The sequence below is a fragment of the Phoenix dactylifera genome, chromosome 1 (assembly GCF_051530095.1).
Source record: "Phoenix dactylifera cultivar Ajwa chromosome 1, Ajwa_hap1_PhDact_Kaust_v1.1, whole genome shotgun sequence".
Classification (NCBI taxonomy): domain Eukaryota; kingdom Viridiplantae; phylum Streptophyta; class Magnoliopsida; order Arecales; family Arecaceae; genus Phoenix; species Phoenix dactylifera.
This window is the reverse complement of record NC_143190.1, coordinates 58,331,117-58,353,276: the sequence shown is the minus strand read 5'-3', so window position 1 is coordinate 58,353,276 and position 22,160 is coordinate 58,331,117. Positions and strand designations below refer to the sequence as shown.

At 42.3% G+C, this 22,160-nt stretch overlaps 2 protein-coding genes across 2 annotated transcripts; both read left to right on the top strand.

Moving 5' to 3' along the window:
- The first annotated feature begins 343 nt into the window (after nucleotides 1-343).
- On the top strand, nucleotides 344-1,988 carry LOC103723117 (uncharacterized). Its single transcript, XM_008813935.5, has 2 exons — nucleotides 344-389; nucleotides 828-1,988. Exon 2 carries the CDS (start codon nucleotides 830-832, stop codon nucleotides 1,871-1,873), a length of 1,044 nt encoding a protein of 347 aa, XP_008812157.3. The 5' UTR covers nucleotides 344-389; nucleotides 828-829; the 3' UTR covers nucleotides 1,874-1,988.
- Nucleotides 1,989-20,523: 18,535 nt separating this feature from the next.
- Nucleotides 20,524-21,934, top strand: LOC103723118 (early nodulin-like protein 14). The gene is made up of 2 exons (XM_008813936.5): nucleotides 20,524-20,819; nucleotides 20,909-21,934. The coding sequence occupies exons 1-2, from the start codon at nucleotides 20,639-20,641 to the stop codon at nucleotides 21,562-21,564; spliced, it is 837 nt and encodes a 278-aa protein (XP_008812158.4). The 5' UTR covers nucleotides 20,524-20,638; the 3' UTR covers nucleotides 21,565-21,934.
- The last annotated feature ends 226 nt before the right edge of the window (nucleotides 21,935-22,160 follow it).

Below are 22,160 nucleotides of genomic sequence, written 5' to 3'. Positions count from 1 at the left end.
TTCATCCGCATCCTAATATAGTGTCCATGAATCAACATATCCTCATCATGAAAAATGGAAACTGCTCTCCAAAAGTCGTACTTCGTCATGAATTTGATCCTACCATGATCTTAATCGCTCTTCCTTTATAGTCCTGAGATTTTTTCAATGCCATGCATATATTTTTATACCATAAAAATATTATTAGATCATTTTTGTTTATTAGATCTTAATTCATTTCATTATTTTACATGTATCACACGTGTCTGCCACGGATATATCCAGATCACTGAGATCAGGGACCACACAACCATGGCAAGTGCCCCTTCTATACACGTACCCCTTTAACGGAAGCCACCACCGTCGAGAGAGAGCCCTACTTCTCGAGCAGACAGCGCTTCGCTCTGCAAGTAATAGATTTTTTTTTTTTTTTTTGCTCATCTAATTTATTTATATATTCAATGCTATTGAGCTACATTCCAAAATCAATGTTTCCATCGTTCTTTCAATCCCGATTTGAATTCTAAATTCATAAGTCTCTTCCATTTGTAATTAGAACTAAGCTTATCATAACGCTAATCTCATTGCAGATGTATGTAGCTATAAATAAAATAAGTTTACAAAGATCCCATTACCTTAGTCTGCAGTTGTAAAGATTGCTTCAGTAGAGTGATGTCTTCTTCATCTTTAGTTCTAATTTATTGCTAATTTTGTTGCATTTATATACGAAGCTTTGTTTTGTTTGCCATGCTTGAATTATGTTTTGGTTTGCCCTCCTATAAAGGGTTCTCAGTCTCCTTTGATCCCTCTTTTTAGTTGAATTTAGTTCACTTCACAATCTTTTTCAGGGATGTGGAGGCAGAGTCATAAACCAACCAAACTATTCCACAGGGCACAAAGATGTCGACCAAGAGCTCTTGCACTACTAGCTTTGTTCCTTGTCGCTTCCACGCTGCTTCTTTGTGGAATCAAAGGAAAACCTAGTTCCCAATATGATCCTCCGAAGCTAAAACGGAGCAGAACCCGAACTTCCACCCAATTCCGGCCTACAGTGGAGTATACAAATGGGACTGACTTGATATGGCAGATACCGGAGTCGCCCAAGGCGGTGTTGTTTATAGCTCATGGCTGCAATGGAAGGGCAGCCAACTTTTGGGACAGATTCCCTGGCTGCCCATATTGCGTTGGTTTCCCAGAAGAGAGGCTGATAGTCCTTCATGCCCTGGATCGGAGATTCGCGGTTCTCAGCATTTCCAGTTCCCGGAAATGTTGGTCGCTTGGGAAGGAGAAGCATGTTGTCAAATGGATAACCACATGGTGGATTGAGAGAAATAAGCTGGAGAAGCTTCCTATCATGGCACTAGGGGCTTCATCCGGTGGGTACTTCGTTTCTGCCCTTGCTGCCGAGATGAGGTATAAGAGCATTGTGCTTATGATTGCAGAAGGGGTGTTCGATACTATGGGTATACCAGAGGGTTATCCTCCCACACTCTTTGTGCACATGCCTAAAGACCAGCGCAGGATGAGATTGATAGAAAGGAACATGGAAGCACTGAGGCGGAAGGGTGTTCGTGTCAAGGAGGTCAGGTGCTTGGAATTCCCCTTGTCTCCAAACTTCTTGTCGGATAGGATACTGGGGTTGAACCAGACAATGGCTGTCAAGCTAATTCGGATGTTCTCGGAGAAGGGCTTCCTCGATGAGAATGGGTATATGAGAAAAGATGGGCGAGCGACTCGTTGGAAGCAAGCTCTCAGGGAAAGGGGATTTCCATTGGAGAAGTATGAATTGCTTAATCATATCCAGGAGGAGTTAAATCTTGCATATGGATACCATGAGATGACTAGTTTGCAGACTGATGATATTTTTGACTGGTTTGAATCTTATATGAATTAGTGGATAGTTTGTATCTTAAGCTCCATTAGCACTATTTACTGTTTCATTGCATTTTCACTTATATGTGTATATATATATATATATATGTGTTCATTGGCACATATATTTCCTACAAGCTCCTGCTTCCTGAAATTTTTTCTGGAGTATTGCTGGAGTCTTAGGAACTACATCGAGCGCATTGAAAAGAACATCCGGGAGACTCTTGGACAAATGCTTTAATCATATAACTGAGAAGTTTGCTTGTCATGTTAGAAGAGAAGAGATTTACATGAGCACAAGGAGTTTTTTTGATTAGTTTTGGAGTGTGGATCCTACTGATCTTTGAACTTTTGTAGGCTGGCATATTTGTTTTGTAGGTTGGCATATTTGCACTTGCATCAGTATCGCCCTGGTTTGAGGATCATTCTGAGCAAACTTAGTTTGTTATCTTGGTTTGGGGAACCTTCCTAAGGAACTTTCCTTCCTGGCCTTCTATTCCTTCCTAATGGACCCCCTTGTGTATACCAAGAAAGGTGATCTGCTCTTCCTAAGGATCTTTTGCTCGTTATATTAGTGTGTCATGAAGACCAGATGGACATTTCTGTAACGTGTGTGCAAGAACAGCAACATGCAGTTGCCGTGCTTGCATGCATAAGGGGGAACTTGGTTCATCTTTTGCCTGCATTTTTTTTTTTTTTTTTGCCTATGCAGTGTTGCTGTTATGCATCTGATTAAAGTGAGAACTTGGTGCAAAATTAACCAAGGGTGCCTGGATATTAAATCTGGTTTCATGTTCCTCCCTGGCTTCCTTTACTCACCTCTTATTAGTAGTTGACAGGAGCAGTTGTAGCTCGCTGTAAGTGGACCTGGGCGATTCCTTCGGCTGTCACTTACAATTGGCTACTCTTTGATAGACTGGCTGGCTTCAGGACAATGCAAACATGGACCTAATTGATTGTTTCTGTATTGAAATTGGATTAGATTCTCATGATTGGAAATAGGATTACTAGAAGTACGGAACATGAGACCCGACTCAACCTATGCTAACTAGACCTTTCCTAACGCATTCCTGCAGGGAGGTTGAGATTTTGTTTTCTAGGCCAGCCAACTTCAAAGCTTTTCTTGAGTATTTTATGAATATAAACTTAGGTCAGCCTGTAGTCTGTAATCCCACCGGCTGTACCGGCCTATTACATGAATCGTACATAATTTTTAGCCTAATTCTGTAGAAAAATCCAAATAGGCCCTGAACACGGCAAATGGTATGTCCTCTCCTCTGGAGGTAACATTAGTGGCATCATAGGGTAATGTTCTGCCTTGATTATGTTAATGGTTTCCTGTATAAATGAACTCTAATGGCCTTGAGTCCATCTTTGTTGGGTTCGAATGGATGACATGCATTTGCATACGGATAAAATTCACACCAATTGAAAGCAATCAGGTCTGGTATGGGAGACATAAATTTGGATTTTGCACCAACAGTGGCTTGGAGCTGGCTTTATTTGGCCTGCTAAATTTTGTGAAGGAGTAGATCTTAGCCTGATATCTGACATTAACCGAGTCCGGTGCACTCCTATATACAGCTAATGTTGCATTTTTAATTCTGATCGATGGGATTTCGATATCATTCATTGCATTGTCTTGTTTCTTAGACAGACAACTTGCATGTCAGGTTGAGGAGCATATATTGCTATGGAGGTCACTGGAGAGGAATCCTACAGCAGCTAGACAAACTTCTTTGGATCTTTCGATTCACCGTATAAGCTACAAGGACAAATTGCAGCCCACATGCAGTAACATTAATGAAATCAATTTGGTCGATGACTCTACAAGATATAAGATATAGGCTGCATTTGGTTTGCGACTAGAATCGATATTAAAATTGGAATGGTCATGTTCTTCGATGGTTTGGTTCGTTATTGGAATCAGAATGAAATTTGAATACTAGGTGAGAATTTGAATTAGATTTTAGGAGATTGGAGTATTTCTATTTTTTTTTAGAATCGGAATGAGAATGGGACCCCCTCTAACCAAACAGTATTCCAAATGCTTATGAGGCTGGGAGGAGGTGTCTCATTAAAGCGACTGTATGACCTATTATACCGATCCATGTCTATAGATTCGGGTCCCTTTTCCGTGCATACATAATACCTCTCTTTTTCTTTCTCTTCTTCATGGACTTCGAGTTTGGTAGTGTTAGAGGGTGAGAAGAAAGGGAAGGCTCCTCTCCTGTTTTTCCTGCTAATAAGACTATTTCTTATGTATCCCTGGCTATGTGCAGGAGCCTTGTGAAGTTTGCTGACCGGAACTGCTGATCCACGTGCATCAAGGCCTCCCAGCTTAAGTCTCACTTTCTTACGTCTTGCCGTATATAGCTTTAGCTACTAGAGGTTTTTCTTCTAAAAACTCTACTTCCAAAAGCTCTACTGCCAATAGCTATCCCAAACGGGGCGTAAGTATCACCTCCTAATATTTTGCATAGCATTGGCTCGTTCTTAGGATTCACATTCGAGCTTATTGATATCTAAATTTTTGAAATGTTGGATGACATGCACAAGAAAATCATATCACCATGTTTATCACGCATGCTAAAGAATGCCGCCGTGACTCCATCGCAGTTTGTTGGCTGGTGGTTAATCATCATAAATGTTAGCCTGGACCATGGACCTTTCTTGAAAGCCATGTGGTTGGCTTGGGTACCAGAGCGAGCGTTTTTAGCTCACGTCGGTCCGTGATAAATAGATCAAATCAGATTAAAAAAATTTTTAGTAGAATATATGAATTTAAACAGATTAAACATATTAAATAAATTGGATTAAACATAACAGAAATAAATTAAATATATTTTAAATAAGTTAAATGGATCTGGATATAACTCGATCTAATTATTAAATTGGCCAAAATAGATTAAACGAGTCAAATGCTTAGATTTGAATCCTACCCATTTGATAAATAAATTTTGATGGATTGAACGTTTATAATTCAAACTCATTTATGTCAAATACTTAAAGCAGATTGTTCACGGATTGGCCTGATGCATCGTGTTATAAATTGCCACCCTTATCGACAAAGGGTTCAAAGAGCAATGTGCTGGGGTTGGTTACTATCTGAGTCCATATCTGATTTATCTGGCTACCGGCCGGCTTTAATCAGACATGTCTACTTCATGGTCCAATCCAATAATTTTCTGAGCTGGTCCACATTCAGAATTAAAAGGTGCAGCATAGGACTCAAACATTTGATGGCAGCATTTTTATGAGCCTGACTGTAAATTTTGGGTTCGGTAGTAGGTTCTTTGAACGCTGGTTTGATTGGTTTCAGGTTAACTAGAAACGCTCTAATTGAGTGTATGATCTTTGTGGGTCTTCTCAGAGGGTAGACTTGGTTTTCAGTTTTCTTTCTTTTCTCTTTCAATTTTTCCCTTTTAGTCATTGCGTGGTAAGAATCCAAGCTCATGTCATGGGCTAGCTTATAAAATAAATTGGTGACTAACCCAAAGAAAAAAAAAAAAATCAAATTCCATTTTTAATAGTACATGTCGATGCTTGTATTGCGCGTCAAAGGACGTGATTTAAGATTTTTTTTTTTTTTTTGGGCATCTACGCCGGTTCAGGACAACCATCAAGGGCAAGCTCTTATTGGTGCGGACCTGTGACATTCGAACTCAACAAGAACCATTATTTTTTTTCCCTCTTTTGGTTTTTCTACTAAAGTCTTATACTCTTGTTAGGAATCTAAGATTAGGATTCTATAAAATATAAATATATTTTTTTTACTCATATAATTATCATGTGAGGGTAATAATGGAGCGTCCAATTAACATGCAACAGATGCTCTACAGCTCCATTAAATTTCTCAATAATGGTGAAAGTTTGATCTAAGAAATTTTAAAAAAATGAAAAAAAATAAATTGAGGAGATGGACGATAATGTATGTTGTTTTTTTTATTTTTTGTTTAGACTCTTCTAATAAAAGAACGACCTTAGTGAACTCATCGAGGATATTGAGTGGGGCTTCAAACAAAAGAGTAAGTGTTTGGTTACCACTGTAAAATTAAAAAAAGACCATAAATAATAGATTAAGTGATTGTATGTGTTAAGCAATTGTTTGATTTACAACGATATATGAGATTGAATCTCTGAAAAAAGAATCATCAATTTTGTATGAAATAAACATCACATTCTGTATGATTTTGTAATTTCAAAATGCTTTATATATTGTAAGTTAATAACACAATTCTCTTCTTAGTGATCTATTAATATCTTTCCAAATATCTAAAATTTAGATTATTATCAAAATATGTCAAAAACTTAAAAGTTGAGATATTGGTGAAAATTGAAATAGAATTTATAGATGACAATAGTATTGTCCCAAATCTTATAGTCAAAACTTCATGAAAACAATATATAACAGAACTGTTCTTCTTAGCGATTAGATTCAAGCACCTAAAATTGAGTTCACGAAGGTTGTTTGGGCACAACTATTTAATTCATCGGTTTAACAATACCTACCCAAATTCGAGGTTATTTTTGGAGTTATATTTCTTTTTTCACTTCAAGTTATCCATATCGCAAATGAAAAAAAAAAAAATGAGATGTTATAATGTGGCTATGTATTTGATGTTATTTTTCAAGATATATATATGTGTCTATGTATTGGGGGTTATTTTTGAAGACATATATCTTGTATATATATTTTGTACCGATTTTTTACTTAACCCATAATGAGAGGTATACAATGGAATCCATAAAATAATATGGTACAACTAGATAAAACAAGAAAGAAATATAAAAATAATAAAAAGTTTCAAGTTTGGCCCCTACTTGACTGTGCTCAGAGTGAACTTGTAGCATAAGACATGCCTCACTTGAGCCAATACAACACGGTGAATTTAATATGACATTATCAAATTTGTTCTTAGAGCTAAAATTTTATTCAATATTGGGTTTTAATTTGATTTATTAAATCAATTGCTCGAGTCAGCATAACTCTATCATTTTTAATTTGACTAAATCAAATTTAGACTTGGGACTGATCCCTGTTAACTTAATTTATGCATTGAGTCAAGTCAATTACGAGCAGTTTGTTAGTTGATCTTGATTTTAGTTGGGTCCTACCTTGAATAAACTCCCAAATGTGCCTTAGTAGAGAGATGTGCAAGTTAGAGTCAAAGAAACGGTGTCCACGTTTTTTTATTTTCTTTAAATTTTGAAGGGAGGTCGAAGGTTTTCTATGGATGATTGTAGTGTTAGAATTATCTTCTGAGAGTGTTCTTCGTAGCATTCTTTTTCCAGTCGAGTTGTTTGGCAATAGTTAGAGCTTCGCCAGTGTGGCTTATAGCAAGTTTTTTTATGAATACTTGAAAACGTAATCGAGCTCCATTTTACCAAAAAAAAAAATTGCGAGGGGCTTTTCGACTGTGGGGCGCATAAGGCGGAAAAGGCCTACAGCGCCGAACCGTCGGCCGTGCTGGCCAAACCTCGTGGTGGCGCGCCCGTGGATGATTGAACAAAATAGCAGCAAGGCAAAGATCCTTAACAAAGCAGCATCGGAACCTGAGGCTTAAGTCACCCATGAAAGAGCCCATAAAAATTCCCTCTCTTGCGAGAGATCAAAAGGATAACGAAACCATTGGGCTAGAAAACTAATTGATACACGAGAGGCCAGCATCCTAGCCCCTACTATGAGTCTATAATGAGGTGAAACGGGTGCAAAGACCTGCTTCTATGTGACATACGTCGAATGCTGCAGGAGTGTCGTGCGGTTTAGGTCAAGCATATCCTTTGGGAGGAGAACCAAGCTGCTGACTGGGTTGCCTCTTTTCTTGCTCATCATTTGGAAGAATTTTTTTGGACCCAACAGTCCTATTTTTTCTTTGTTTTGTGTAGCCTGATTGCTAATGATGCTGCTGGCTATACTCACGCGAGAGGAGTGGGAGCAGCCAATATGGGTGCGAAGAGAATCTATGAAGAAACCATATACATACATGCATACATATATATACATATATATATATATATATATACATATATATACATATGTATATACATATATATACATATGTATATACATATATATACATATATATACATATATATACATATATATACATATATATACATATATATATATATTAATATATACATATATATATATAGGGATTGATAACCTACTCTTTATTATGGTAGGTTATCAATCTACCCATCTTTCATTGGACAAAAAATATCCTAACTTTTTATAATTCTTAAGAATATTTTATGACTTTATACAATCCCACATAAACTCACTCTCTCAACCCCCAATTAATACTCTCTCCCTCTTTCTCTCTCATGTGTGTGTGTGTGTGTGTGTGTGTATGTATGTATGTATGTATGTATGTTTGTATGTATGTTTATATATAACATACATATAAACATACATGTATACATACATACATACAAATAAACAAGCAAACAAACAAACATACATACATACATACATATATACATATATATATATATATAACTCAGGGGTCGACTTATGTTCATTCTGGATCGGCACTTCAAGATGTTGAGAAGGCTTATGCTGTGATATTTTCGAAGGGTCGACTCTTTATCCTTAAGGGTCGGCTCATCTTCATCAGGAGTCGTCTCTTTAAATGCAAGGGTCGACTCATACTATAGTTTTTCGGCTGACACTGAGACTGAGCAGGGGTCGACTTATTTTGAACAAGGGTCGACTCTTCAGACTTTGTCTCAGGCGGTGAAGGCTTTCTGTTTTTTTTGAACTACACAAGGGTCGACTAATGTTTTGCGGGGTCGACTTATTAATTGTGTTTCTTGAATAAAACATATCAGAATCAACTTAAACTTATCCTTTTTGCTTAGGGGTTGACTCAAGTCTTTCAAACAGAAAACTTTAGACTTCATTTCTGATCTCTATGGATTAGATTAAGATCATTTTCTTTTAGAACATGTCCAATGAGATGTTTGCGAAGAACTTATGATTTTGCAGTGCTTTATTTCTTCTGATTTTTCTTGACTTATAAAACTTCACAATTAAGCCAATGTCATTAGTTCACAATATCATCTCAAGTGTTTTGCAATCATCAAAATTCATCCTTTAGGGTTGACAGCCCCGTCTACGCGTCTTATGCATTAACGCCGCCTTGGCCCTAAGGGGCCGAGAAGAGGCCACACTCTTATCGGCCCGGGGCTGGCGACTCTAGATGTAAATTACTCCCCCAAAAAAAGATCTTAGCCCCTTCAGGTCAGGGCTTTCCTCCTCCAGAATGTGTAAACTAATGAAGTTATCCTCCGGAACTTTTCCAAGGCGTCTCTGAAGCACCCTGATGGGCTCGGCGTACTCTGGATACCCTGGCGGCATGAGTTATATGCCGTTAAATCTATAAAGTCGCCCCTAGAGCTCGCCTCGGGGCGCCCTGCAGGACTTAGCGAGAGCCCGAGGGCCTCGCAACTGCAGGTTCTATCTATAAAGTCGCCCCTAGAGCTCGCTTCGGAGCGCCTTGCAGAACTTAGCAAGAGACCGAGGGCCTCGCAACTGCATGTTCTATTTATAAAGTTGTCCCTAGAGCTCGCCTCGGGGCACCCTGCAGGACTTAGCAAGAGCCCTAGGGCCTCGCAACTGTAGGTTTTATCTATAAAGTCGAACCTAGAACTCGCCTCAGGGTGCCCTACGAGACTTAGCAAATTGAGGGCCTCACAACTATAGGTTCTATCTATAAAGTCATCCTCAGAGCTCGCCTCGGGGCGCCCTGCAGAACTTAGCGAGAGCCCGAGGGGCTCGCAACTGTGGTTATATCTATAAAGTCGACGAAGTCATCCCTTGAGCTCGGCTCGGGATGCCCTGCGGCATCAATGTAGAGCCAAGAAAGAGCACCCCCATCCGCAGGATTCTACAAGTACGCTCTTGATCTGAGTTGGGGGCATCTACAAAGTCATGCTTTGAGCTCGGCTCGGGATGCCCTGCGGCTTCAACGGAGAGCCAAGGAAGAGCACCCCCGTCCGCAGGATTCTATAAATACGCCTCTGATTTGAGGTGGGGGGCAACTCCAAGGTTCATTTAAATCTCGGTTAGATGCTTATCCCCGAGCTCATCATTGTTTCCGAGTTGGCATTGCCCCTCGAATGGATTTCTAATCTCGAGTTAACATCAGCCCTCGAGCGGATTTCTACTATCGGGTATATGCTTATCTCCGAGCTCATCATTATTCCCGAGTTGGCATTATCCCTCAGGTGGATTTCTAATCGCAAGTTGGCATTAACCCTCGAGCGGATTTTTACTTTCGGGTAGATGCTTATCCCCGAGTTCATCATTATTTCCGAGTTGGCATTGTCCCTTGGGTGAATTTCTAATCTCGAGTTGGCATTAGCCCTCGAGCGGATTTTTACTCTCGGGTAGATGTTTATCCCCGAGCTCATCATTATTCCCAAGTTGGCATTGTTCCTCGGGTGGATTTCTAATCTCGAGTTGGCATTAGCCCTCGAGTGGATTTCTACTCTCGGATAGATGTTTATCCCCAAGCTCATCATTATTCCCAAGTTGGCATTGTCCCTCGGATGGATTTCTAATCTCGAGTTAGCATTAGCCCATTAGCCCTCGAGCGGATTTCTACTCTCGGGTAGATGTTTATCCCCGAGCTTATCATCATTATTCCCGAGTTGGCATTGTCCCTCGGATGGATTTTTAATCTCGAGTTGGCATTAGCCCTCGAGCGGATTTCTACTCTCGGGTAGATGCTTATCCTCGAGCTCATCATTATTCCCGAGTTAGCATTGTCCCTCGAGTGGATTTCTAATCTTGAGTTGACATTAGCCCTCGAGCGGATTTCTACTCTCGGGTAGATGCTTATCCCCGAGCTCATCGTTATTTTCGAGTTGGCATTGTCCCTCGGGTGCATTTCTAATCTTGAGTTGGCATTAGCCCTCGAGCAAATTTCTACACTCGGGTAGATACTTATCCCCGAAATCATCTTTATTCTCGTACTGGCATTAGCCCTCGAGCGGATTCCTATTCTCGGAGCTCAAAGTGGCCCGCGATACTAGACAAAGAGCTACAAGCTCGGGAGGATTATCTCCAAATTGAAGGTACATGACGAGCCCGAGGACTTTGGCAAACGCCAAACGAGGTTCCTGCTATGCGTGATAGGCCTAGACTTAAGCTACGCAGTTCGGATCTTGATAACTGAGCATGGAGCGGGACGAGCTCAAATATTTAACCCAAGGCAAAATATGTTGAAAAGAATATGGACTTCATTGATAACAAAGGCCGAAGGCCAAGTACAAGGGTACCCGACCTTAGGGTCGGGTTGACTACGAAAGGTCCAAACGGCCGACTTTATAAAAATAAAAACAAAAAATCAATCGACGCGGATGACTTCCACATTGGCGTCATGTGTGCCTCCATCCTAGTCGCAACCTCGGAAGTGCCATCTCCGCTAACCTCAGAGGCTGCCTCAGTCCCAACACTGGCATCAGGAATGGCTATTGATTCCATCCAAACGGCAGCTTCGGGGGCGATCTCTAGCCTGACTTCGGCATTAGCCTCCGCTACGTGCCCATCCGCCTCAGCAGCCCTATCTAAGTTCGGCTCAAGGCCGCTAAGGTCGACTCCAGGGCAGAACTGCTGGACTTGGAGGTGACAATTATCGAAGCCTTGGACCATGGTAGCAGCAGCCCCTTCCGCCAATTCGGTGAAGTATTCCTCCACCTAACGAAACTTCTCGATGGCCTCACGGGCAGACGACTCCACTAGATTCTCGAGTCGCCCGATTTTCAGTTTTCATTCCTCCGCTACACCCTGAAGTCTAATTAGGATGACTTCGAGCTCGGAGATGCGGCTTGCAGCGGATGGGCGAGCCCGAAAATGCTCGGCCTCCATATCTTGGATTTGGGCGAGCCTATCTTTTATCAGGACTTCAATAGCCTGCACTTTTTTCTTGGCCTGCGCGGCGACTGTAGCCTTCTCTTCGGCCTCACGCCATTGCTGCTCAATGGCTGCCACTCGATCCTCGGCCTCTTGCTGTCGCTGCGCAGCAGTTGTTGCCCAAGTTTTGGCCTCATACTCTTTTAGCTCGGCACACTCCATCCTCGGCCTAAGCACCCTCAGCTCCTCTCGGTTGGTGAGCATGCTAGACATTAGCATGTCAACCACATGAAGAGACTGGCACAAAAAGATAAAGTGCTAACAAAAGCCGAGCATTCATAAAGAAAATAAATAAGGAACAGAAGGACGACATTACTCACCCGCACGCTCACTAAGTAGACATGATGGACAAGGTCGCCAAGGTTCTCCTCCATCAGTGCGCGGTCACACGGGAGCATGATGCTGCGCATGAGCCCACGAACAACGTTCTCAGACTCGAGGGCCGAATCGCCCTTAGGTTCACAACGTTGATGCTGCAATTGCTCCCCGTTGGACTCAGGGAACATGGGCTCGACCCTTACTAAGGCCGGAACCTCGGAGAAGGTCGCGGCCTCGATGCAGTTGGGACTATAGAGGGAATTGAAGTCTCGGACCTGCTCCCGAGCTGGAGATTCGATCCAAGCGGCTGGGTGATTGCTCCGATCTCTGGGACTCGATGGGCGGGTGCGACCACCGCTTGGTCAGAAAGATCCCTTCCAGCCGTCGACTGGGGCACCTCGGCCTCTACCGTAAGACCCTGGCTGGGTCCGACCCGAGCGGGGACGGCAACCTCAAGCTCTCCCCGCTCAGTCTCGAGACCAGGGGCGACTCTTGTTTTCTTCGGCCTCCCCTCAGGTCAGACCCTTTCGGGGGCAGCCCTCTTATTCTTGTACGCGGCCATCAGCGTCTCGGTATTAAAGATCATCCCTGCAATGTCTAAAGACAAAAGGTCCTATCAGAATCTGGCATAAAAAGGAAGAAGAAAAAGCTAAACTACTTATACCCTTACTGAGCTGGTCAGGAAGTCGAGGAGTTTCTTTTAGTCCGAGCAAACTATCTAAGGCCCCCTGCTTGGACTGCGACAACTACGGAAGCCTATTATTCGCAGAAGGCAGCGAAAAGCTCCAGGTCAGATTAAATCCCTAGACCGCTTGGAGGAAACAAAGAAAAAGTTATCTTTCCATCCATGGATGGAAGTGGGCATGCCCCCAAACAGCTTGCGGCCTCCTTGAGGGAAGAAGTACCACCACCCTTTGTCCACGGGGTTGCCTTTTAATATAAAGCAACTCCTAAAGACATTCACCGAGGGGGACAGACCATGTGCTAGGCAGAGGGCGAGGAAGCCGATGATTATTCTCCATGAATTCGGGGCGAGCTGCGCAGGCACCAGGCCATAAGCCGTCAAAAGCTCCTCCACGAATCCATGCAGAGGGAACCTTAGCCCTACTCGGAGCGTATCTACGTACACTCCGACCCAACCACTAGGTGGGTTGGTGACACATCCTCCGAGGTTCGGGAGCTTGAGGACGAACTCCGGAGGAATGAAGAATCGGGCTCGGATCGAGCCCAGATCCTCGTCACTCATGAGCGAGCCGGTTCTATATAGGCTCGGGCCCACCTCGAGCTCACCCTCCCCCATATCGGAAGAGGCCTGAGCTCGCAACGAGTCCATTGCCTTGGTCTTAAGATTACAAAAGGGGAGAAAATGAAAGACTCTCCGAGCGACCGAAAGAAGGGATAAAACGCCTACCCGAAAGCTCGCTGAAAAAGGTGATCAGGAAAAGAAAGAGAATGACCGCCGGGAGGTGAAGACAGTGCCTAATGCAAAGGCTGACGAAAAGCTCCCAGAGTGCCCAGAGGAAAGCTCGAACACCACGGCAATGGCGGCTAAAAGAAGAGGACCAGGAGCGGGGGAGGGTCAAGCAACAATCCTAGGGCCCCCCTTTCAAGCCTTATATAGCCCACTACAACGGTTCTGATTGGGTAGCCTAAACGATTAGACGAGCCGGGGTTCGCCACGTGGCAAGCCTTAAGATAGCCTCAGCAAATCTTTCCGAATCACCGCACTAAATGCTAATCATTATGGAGGGCGCTCCGGAGCTCGAAATATTGATAGCTAGCCTCTTGCATTCCATCAGGCAAGACGCTTCGGAGAAGGGAGCATTAACGGCCGGCATCTTGCATTCCGCCAGACGGGATGCTTCAAGGGATGGGGTATTAATGGTCAACCCCTCCTTGTTCCATTCCAGCAATCCCTCAAAAAAGAACGCCAACGTGGAACACCGAAAAGTTCCCACAACGGATTCTACTCAGGAAAACGTAGCGGCTCAAGCCTCCCAAGTCCGACACCAACCTCCCTGCTATGAAATATACCGAGGTATATCTAGCTCGGTACACACCTATTCCTGAGCACTTGACTGAAGCGCTGGACGATCAATGGTCCAGCTACTTCCATCGCCCGAGCTGAAGGGCAACTCGACCTCAGAAGTGGAGGGCAAATGATGGGGGGCGAAATGGATCATCCTGCCCACGGCTAAAAGGCCCCCCTGTTTTGGCCCAATAAACGCCAACTCCGACCGGTTGAATCCTCGGTTCGGCCCAGAATTAGCTCGGCTTCGGACTCCACCAACAACTCCATCGGCTTCGGATATTCACCGACTCCCCTAACCAAGTTTGGGGTGCCTCCAATACTCGCCAACCCGCCCCGACCAAGCTCGGGACACCAACTTCAGCAGTGCGCCTCGACCCTCGAGCTCGGGGCACTCCAATGAGCACACCTCGGAATCTGGAGAGCCAAGGTACCCTCAGCACCCGTCTAGCCGACCTCACCAAACGCATGACGCGACCTTTCAACAGGCTCGGCCTCGCCAACAACCGTACTCATGAGCGCGCCTACACCCTCCTATGTGGTCGTACATTACAACATCACCATGCCACGCTTCAATAGCTGGCCCTCGATAGCCAAAGGACGACACCATGACTACACCAGCCATACTCTACTATGACTGTCAACACCTTACCGTTCTTGAGAATGGACAGTACTACACGCCACTAACCAGCCTAAGCTGCGCGCCATTCGGCTTAGAGCCACGCCCTCTCATGATGAGGGCGGACAATGCCTCTGCCACTTGGGCCTCTCCACCGGGACTATAAGTAGCTCGGTCAGGTAACTTCTAAGGGACTTTTAGCTGGACCAAATTTATCCCACTCTAACTTGATCGTCGAAGGGCCCTCACTGGAAACACCGGTAAGGCTTTGTGCAGATCCACCGCCGTCACATAGGAGGTGGCCCCCATCTTCTTCATCCAACAACCAGCGGCTCCTTCGACTCCTCAGGCATGGTCACCCTTGGGCCAAATTTGAACCACAACATACATATATATATATATATGAAAGTGAATCCTATGTTCTTCGGTGTTTAGCATGCTGAATTTTTTTTTTTTGAAAACCATAGCTGAACCTGATTGGGTTCAACCGCAGATCACCTTTTTTCATGCGCCATGCAATCCCTACAAATTAGGAAATTCATCTAAATCTTTTTAGGAAGATTTGAGGCGTCATTTTTATAGAAAATATAGCCCCATGCCTCCTCTCTTCTCACGCCAATTTTTGGTCAAAAATAAAGAGGATAGGCATGAAAAAGATTGGGGATAAATCAATGTGTCATTCTTCTCCAAGAAGATAAGGATGGGTTCCTAAAATTTAGGAATTCTTCTCCTTATCCAATTCTGATTATTTGGACTCATAATCCTCATCAAATAAGGTTTTCTAATTGATTTGGATCAAGCCCAATCCAATTGGGTCAAGTTCCATCAATTGGGTCAAGCTCAATCTACTTGGGTTGAACCCAATCCAATTAGGCCAAACCCTGATGCAGCCCAAAATGAATCCTATTCAATTTGGCTCAACCTAAGCCCAATTACTCAATCAAATTGAGTTCATTAGCAATCTAATTGCTATTTAATCCTTCAATAATTCAATAATTATTTTAATGCAATTTTTGCTTAGGATAATTTGTCAATCGAATTGACCAAATTATCCCTGAATGATTCTTAATCATCAATCAGCCATTTGATAAACCTATAAACTTTTATGCGTGTGACCTCATAGGTTCGAACCTAAGCCGGTAGTATAGGAACGTCTTCCTTTACTAATCGATGTAACCATCTAGCAATAGTACCCAACGTCCAGATAGACCGAATATATGCGAAGCAAATATTCTGAAACCCTGGACTATGGCTACTGTATAATTCAATCCCTTTGACTCCTAATGCCTGGATGACTTAGAGCTCACTGTCAACCCTATAATTAGTACATCCATTATGTGATTAACTTTAGATATCCTGTGACTCCTCACTGGGATTACCCTGGCCAAGATTTTGCTAAATTAATCATAAGACATTATCTCCTATTTTCAGGAGGGATCAATTCCATCTCGACTCACAACTGACTACGCAAGTACTTGACTGCATCGGGTGACCTTCCGTCACTGAATCAGAAATTCAGATAGCCCGGTACCAAAGTACAGTGAGTTGTTTGCTAGTCACATGTTGCGGTCTCAGGTCAGAGGGCCAAACTTATACCCATATCCACTCGGAACATCTCTTGATAGTAGAGCATTCCGGAATTGGTCACGTTCAGTGAAATGTACTCCTACACTTCATCTCTTGTAACATATCATTTGGTCGCGAACTAGTTTAAGGACTCGAAGATAAATCCTCCTTTATTATTAATAAGTCCTAAGGACTTCATCATATAAGAGTTCATATAATGAATAATGCCAAATAATACTTTATTTAATTTGTCAATTCATTTACAAAATTCAATCATCAACATGCTGACGATTGATATTTAGGATACAATTTCCATAACCATTATATGGAGGCTATGACCTAGTTATCTCCATAACCATTTCATTTTAAGGACCTAATAATTTTAGAGAATTTCATAATTAGGATAGATGAGAAGATTCGATTAGTCTAATTTCTCCCACTGACTTCACCAAATCAGATTAGACTCAAACCGGTTAAGGAGGCACCTAAATCAGTCAAACTGATTTTTCTTATAGGCATGGGCTAACTCGAATCACTAAGTGATCCAATCAAAATGTGATTGACCATATCGGCCAGATAAGTGAGATCGGTGGAAGGGATATGCCATTAACTCGACAAAGACGAATCAGTGCGAGTAGCTCCCAATTAAAAACCACCGGTCAAGACTGCCAAACTTACCTTAGACACCAACTGGTTAATCAATTTTGATTTGATTACTCAAATGACTCGGGCTTCACCTCTGAGCCCAAATCAAGTTCCATCTTGGTCTAATCAAAGACATGGACTTGATCAATCTACAACTATCGCAAATTGAGCTAGAATTTTCTTGACCTAATCTAGTTACTACATAATTAGATTTGATCAATTAATTCTATTAATCCATGAATGATTCTAACCTTAGGTCTAAACCAATCCTAAGAACTTGATTCAAGCTAACCCATATGCCCAAAGAATTATGCAATGTCAATTAATTGAGTTACAATTCTATTTCATAACACTTAATCTCAGTCCAAATAAGGTCTTCTAATTGATTTGGATCAAGCCCAATCCAATTGGGTCAAGTCCCATCAATTGGGTCAAACTCAATCTACTTAGGTTGAACCCAATCCAATTAGGCCAAACCCTGATGCAGCCCAAATTGAATCATATTCAATTTGGCTCAACCTAAGCCCGATTACTCAATCAAATTGAGTTCATTAGCAATCTAATTACTAATTAATCCTTCAATAATTCAATAATTATTTTAATGCAACTTTTGCTTAGGATAATTTGTCAATCGAATTGACCAAATTATCCCTGAATGATTCTTAATCATCAATCAGCCATTTGATCAACCTATAAACTTTTATGTGTGTGACCTCATAGGTTCGAACCTAAGCCGGTAGTATAGAAACGTCTTCCTATACTAATCGATGTAACCATCTAGCAATAGTACCCGACGTCCGGATAGGCCGAATATATGTGAAGCAAATATTCTGAAATCCTAGACTATGGTTCTGTATAATTCAATCCCTTTGACTCCTAATGCCTGGATGACTTAGAGCTCACTGTCAACCCTATAATTAGTACATCCATTATGTGATTAATTTTAAATATCCCGTGACTCCTCACTGGGATTACCCTGACCAAGGTTTTGCTAAATTAATCACAAGACATTATCTCTTGTTTTCAGGAGGGGTCAATTCCATTTCGACTCACAACTGACTACACAAGTACTTGACTGTACCCAGTGACCTTCCGTCACTGAATCAGAAATTCAGGTAGTTCGGTACCAAAGTAAGTGAGTTGCTTGCTAGTCACATGTTGCGGTCTCAGGTCATAGGGCCAAACTTATACCCATATCCACTCGGAACATCTCTTGACAGTAGAGCGTTCCGAAATTGGTCACGTTTAGTGAAATGTACTCTTACACTTCACCTGTGTGGCATACCAGTATCTCCACACTTTTCGGTTAAGAGGACAACCAACGTATATGTCACACAATGACCTAATCTCGATAATGTTGTCGTCCTAGTAACAACATATCATTTGGTCGCGAACTGGTTTAAGGACTCGAAGATAAATTCTCATTTATCATTAATAAGTCCTAAGGACTTCGTCATATAAGAGTTCATTTGAAGATGTAAAATAATGAATAATGTCAAATAACACTTTATTTAATTTATCAATTCATTTAAAAAATTCAATCATCAACATGCTGACAATTGACATTTAGGATACAATTTCCAACAATATATATATGTATGTATGTATGTATGTATGTACTTACATATATGTACATGTATACATACATACAATATATATATATATATATATATATATATATATATATATATATATATATATATATATATATATATATATATCGGAGAGAGTGAGGAGGAGAGAGTATTAATTGGAGGTTGAGAGGGTGAGTTAATGTGGGATTGTAAAAAGACATAAAATATCCTTAAAAGTTATGAAAAATAAGGATATTTTTTGTCTATGGTAAAATGGATAGATTGATAATATACAGAGTAGGTTTTATATATATATATATATATATAAACCAAATGAAATTTTTTTTATTTTTCTGGAGAGGAAATGGAGGAAGTGAGACACCTCCCCAGCTTTATTCAAATAACGATAAGAATGACGTTGAAGGGGACAAAGAATGGAATCACCTAAAGGAGGATACAACGGTTACTGATGAGGAGCTTTAGGATACAACGGTTATTGATGAGGAGTGTACTTGTATAACGGATAGAAAGCTCGTCATGGTGGCTGTCTGACGCTGATATCATAAGTTTCAAGGTTTGAAATATATCGTGGAGAATAATATTAATTGAATTTTTTTTTAGAAAAAAAAATTAGGAGATATTTTAGATAAGCAGGCCATATTTTAACATATGCACAGAGGCATGAGAGAACCTCATCAGTGTAGTAACCCTCATTAGGCTCCTTCCCCACTGGAGAGTATTTGATGCAGATAGAATATTTTTTACTCATTCCTTTTCGCCTGTGGCAAAGCCCCACCAGCGTGGCAGCCCTATCTTCGTGTGAGTACGACACACCAGCACCACTTAAGAAACGGTAGACCAAATAGCGACTCCACCGGATAAATCAGGCGGAGGCATCCGATCCCCGCATTTAATCGGCGCCCGCGCGTTTCGAATCTCGACCACTCTGGTAGAATCAAAGTTCCGTTTCCACCATGCTACCAGCTCGGTGGTGAAAACCATATTTTTGAAACAAACAAAATTGATAAAATCCTATTCATAATTACAGTATAGAACTACTTAACGAGGATGTAAGTCTAAGAGCATTATTAATGGTATATTTTATTTTGATGAACCAAGTCTTGGTTGTGAAGCTGCAGTTTGATTGACCAAAACTCCAAGGAAAAAAGAAATTTATATTGTGCCAAAATTCAAATCCGACTCGAGTGCTTTGGCACCGTTCTCGGATGCCATGCCCTATGATGGGACTTGTCGCTCATCCTCACCCTCTGATCTGACCTCTGATTTTCCCAGTTTCAGGGTACGTCTCAGTCACGGGTTCACACTTCGTACTCCATGTAGCATCTGATCAGTGATGGATTGGATCTGAGACGTCTGATTGCATCGTCCTCTGGACACGTGGGGACGACAAAACCACCAGAAAAGGACGTACTCCGCCTTGCTTGACACGCTCTTCACGACGCCTCCTCACCCTTTTTCCGCGTACACGTAGCCGGCGACTAACTCCAAGCGGGGAAGGAAAGGATTAACACCATTTTTTTTTTGGTAAACAAATTAAACCAACTTTTTTAAAACAATAGACCAATATAATTACATTCCTACCAAATTAATTTTTTACATTTAACTCGACATTAAGTCATTCTTATTATCCTGCTTGATAGTTTCCATATTTGTTCCAAAACCAGAACCGTCGGATCATATCAAGAGAGAACAACACGAGAAAACGGCCCCAGCCAGCAGAATTAATTAATACAAAAGAAATGTGGGATACAGTTACCGCTGAAGGATGCGAGATTTCCATTTAAGCGGTGCCCTGAACCAGGGGAGCCGCACCCGGTTACCGTTGGGTCGCCTCGCGATCGCCACGTGGTCTCCGGCAGGACAACGCATGGTTCTGAGAAAAGGACAGCTTTTTGTCTCCGCCTTCGGTTCTCCAGCTCACCGCAATGCAACGGTAACCCCCAAACAAGCCCTCTATTTATACGGCGCCTCGGTCCTTGCCCCAGTTTCGTCATCTGTCTTCGGATACCGATAAATTTGCTCTCTTTTTCTCTTCTCTGTTTCTCTCCAGCTCTCAAACGGCCTTCTCTGGTTCTGGAGTGGAGATAGGCATGGAGACTTCGAAGAGCTCGGCTGGTTTTCTTCTTCTTCTCGGGGTGGTGATCGGCTTGGTGTCTTCTTCGGAGGCTTATGTTTTCTATGTTGGTGGGAGAAATGGCTGGGTGTTGAAGCCTACTGAGGACTATGGTAGTTGGGCTGCGAGGAATCGGTTCCAAGTTAATGACACCCTCGGTATCGATCTCTCCATATCTTTCTCTTGTCATCTTTCTATTCTTATCACTGTCTTTTTAGTACTGATAATCTTTGGACTGGTTTGCTAGTGTTTAAGTACGAGAAGGGGAACGACTCTGTTCTGGTGGTGAAGAAGGAGGACTATGATTCATGTAACTTGACCAACCCAATACAGAGACTCGATGACGGCAACTCGGTGTTCAAATTCGATCGATCGGGACCTTTCTACTTCATCAGCGGGACCGGTGACCGGTGCCAGAAGGGGGAGAAGCTGATGGTAGTAGTGCTGGCAGTCAGGAACAAGACGCCAACCCAACCGCCTACCTCGCCGGCGCCGTCTCTGTCTCCATCCCCCACTCCTTCTCCTAAACCCCCGACGTCCTCCCCCGCTCCATCTCCATCAATCCCTGTTCCTTCCCCTTCAACCCAACCGCCTACCTCGCCGGCGCCGTCTCTGCCTCCATCCCCCACTCCTTCGCCTAAACCCCCGACGTCCTCCCCTGCTCCATCTCCATCAATCCATGTTCCTTCCCCTTCGTCATCGCCTGTTCCATCTCCGTCTTCTTCGACTTCCCCTTCTCCGAGCTCCTCTGGCTCTGGACCAGGGGCAGCACCGCCGCCTCCAGGGGCAATACCGGCGCCTTCTCCCTCGGAAAATAGATCCACCGCCTCCCCCTCCTCTGTTTTGAGTAAGGTTTCATTTGGACTGGCGGCGCTGGTCCTCGGCTGTGCCTTCATCAATTGATTCCGGGTTGATGGATGCTTGTGCTGTTCTTCCTCCGTTGGGTGTTGTGTTGATACTAGAATACATACCTGTGGGTCATCTATTTCTTTGTTTCTCTTCGTCGTCGTCCATGGATGTTTTTATCATTGGTTGTTTCAAAATAAACAGATGGTGGGATCTCAGTGCAAATATGTTGCAAAATAAGCAGATAGGTGCAGATGTTTATAATCATTGTCTAACAATTTATTTTTGTTTTCTTGAGGTATTTCATCATTAATCATATGCCTTTGTTCTTCCTCCCTATTAGTTTTTATGTTTATCTTTTTTTTTCATATATGTGCGAATCGTTGTGAAGTGGTAATTAATGGAATAAAAAACGTGCCATTTGTCATGGTATGTGATGTTGATGCGTTTGGCTCCGAAGGAAGTTTGCTACTCTAGTGGGAAAGGTGTTGGGTTCTGATTGAACTGACGGTTTCTCCTTGTTCTCAATAGATATTTATTGCATTTGAATTTTATTAAAACAAACAGGGTTGAAAGTGGATTTATTTTTTATCTGAATTTGTCTCAAAATAAATAGAAATTTGAATATCTAATATCTATATCCTTAAAAAAAC

Excerpts from the sequence above, each read along its gene's own strand:
- LOC103723117 (XM_008813935.5), top strand. The coding sequence starts at position 830 with ATGTGGAGGCAGAGTCATAAACCAACCAAACTATTCCACAGGGCACAA.
- LOC103723118 (XM_008813936.5), top strand. The coding sequence starts at position 20,639 with ATGGAGACTTCGAAGAGCTCGGCTGGTTTTCTTCTTCTTCTCGGGGTG. Across the intron at positions 20,820-20,908 it reads CCAAGTTAATGACACCCTCG|TGTTTAAGTACGAGAAGGGG; the intron begins GTATCGATCTCT and ends CTGGTTTGCTAG.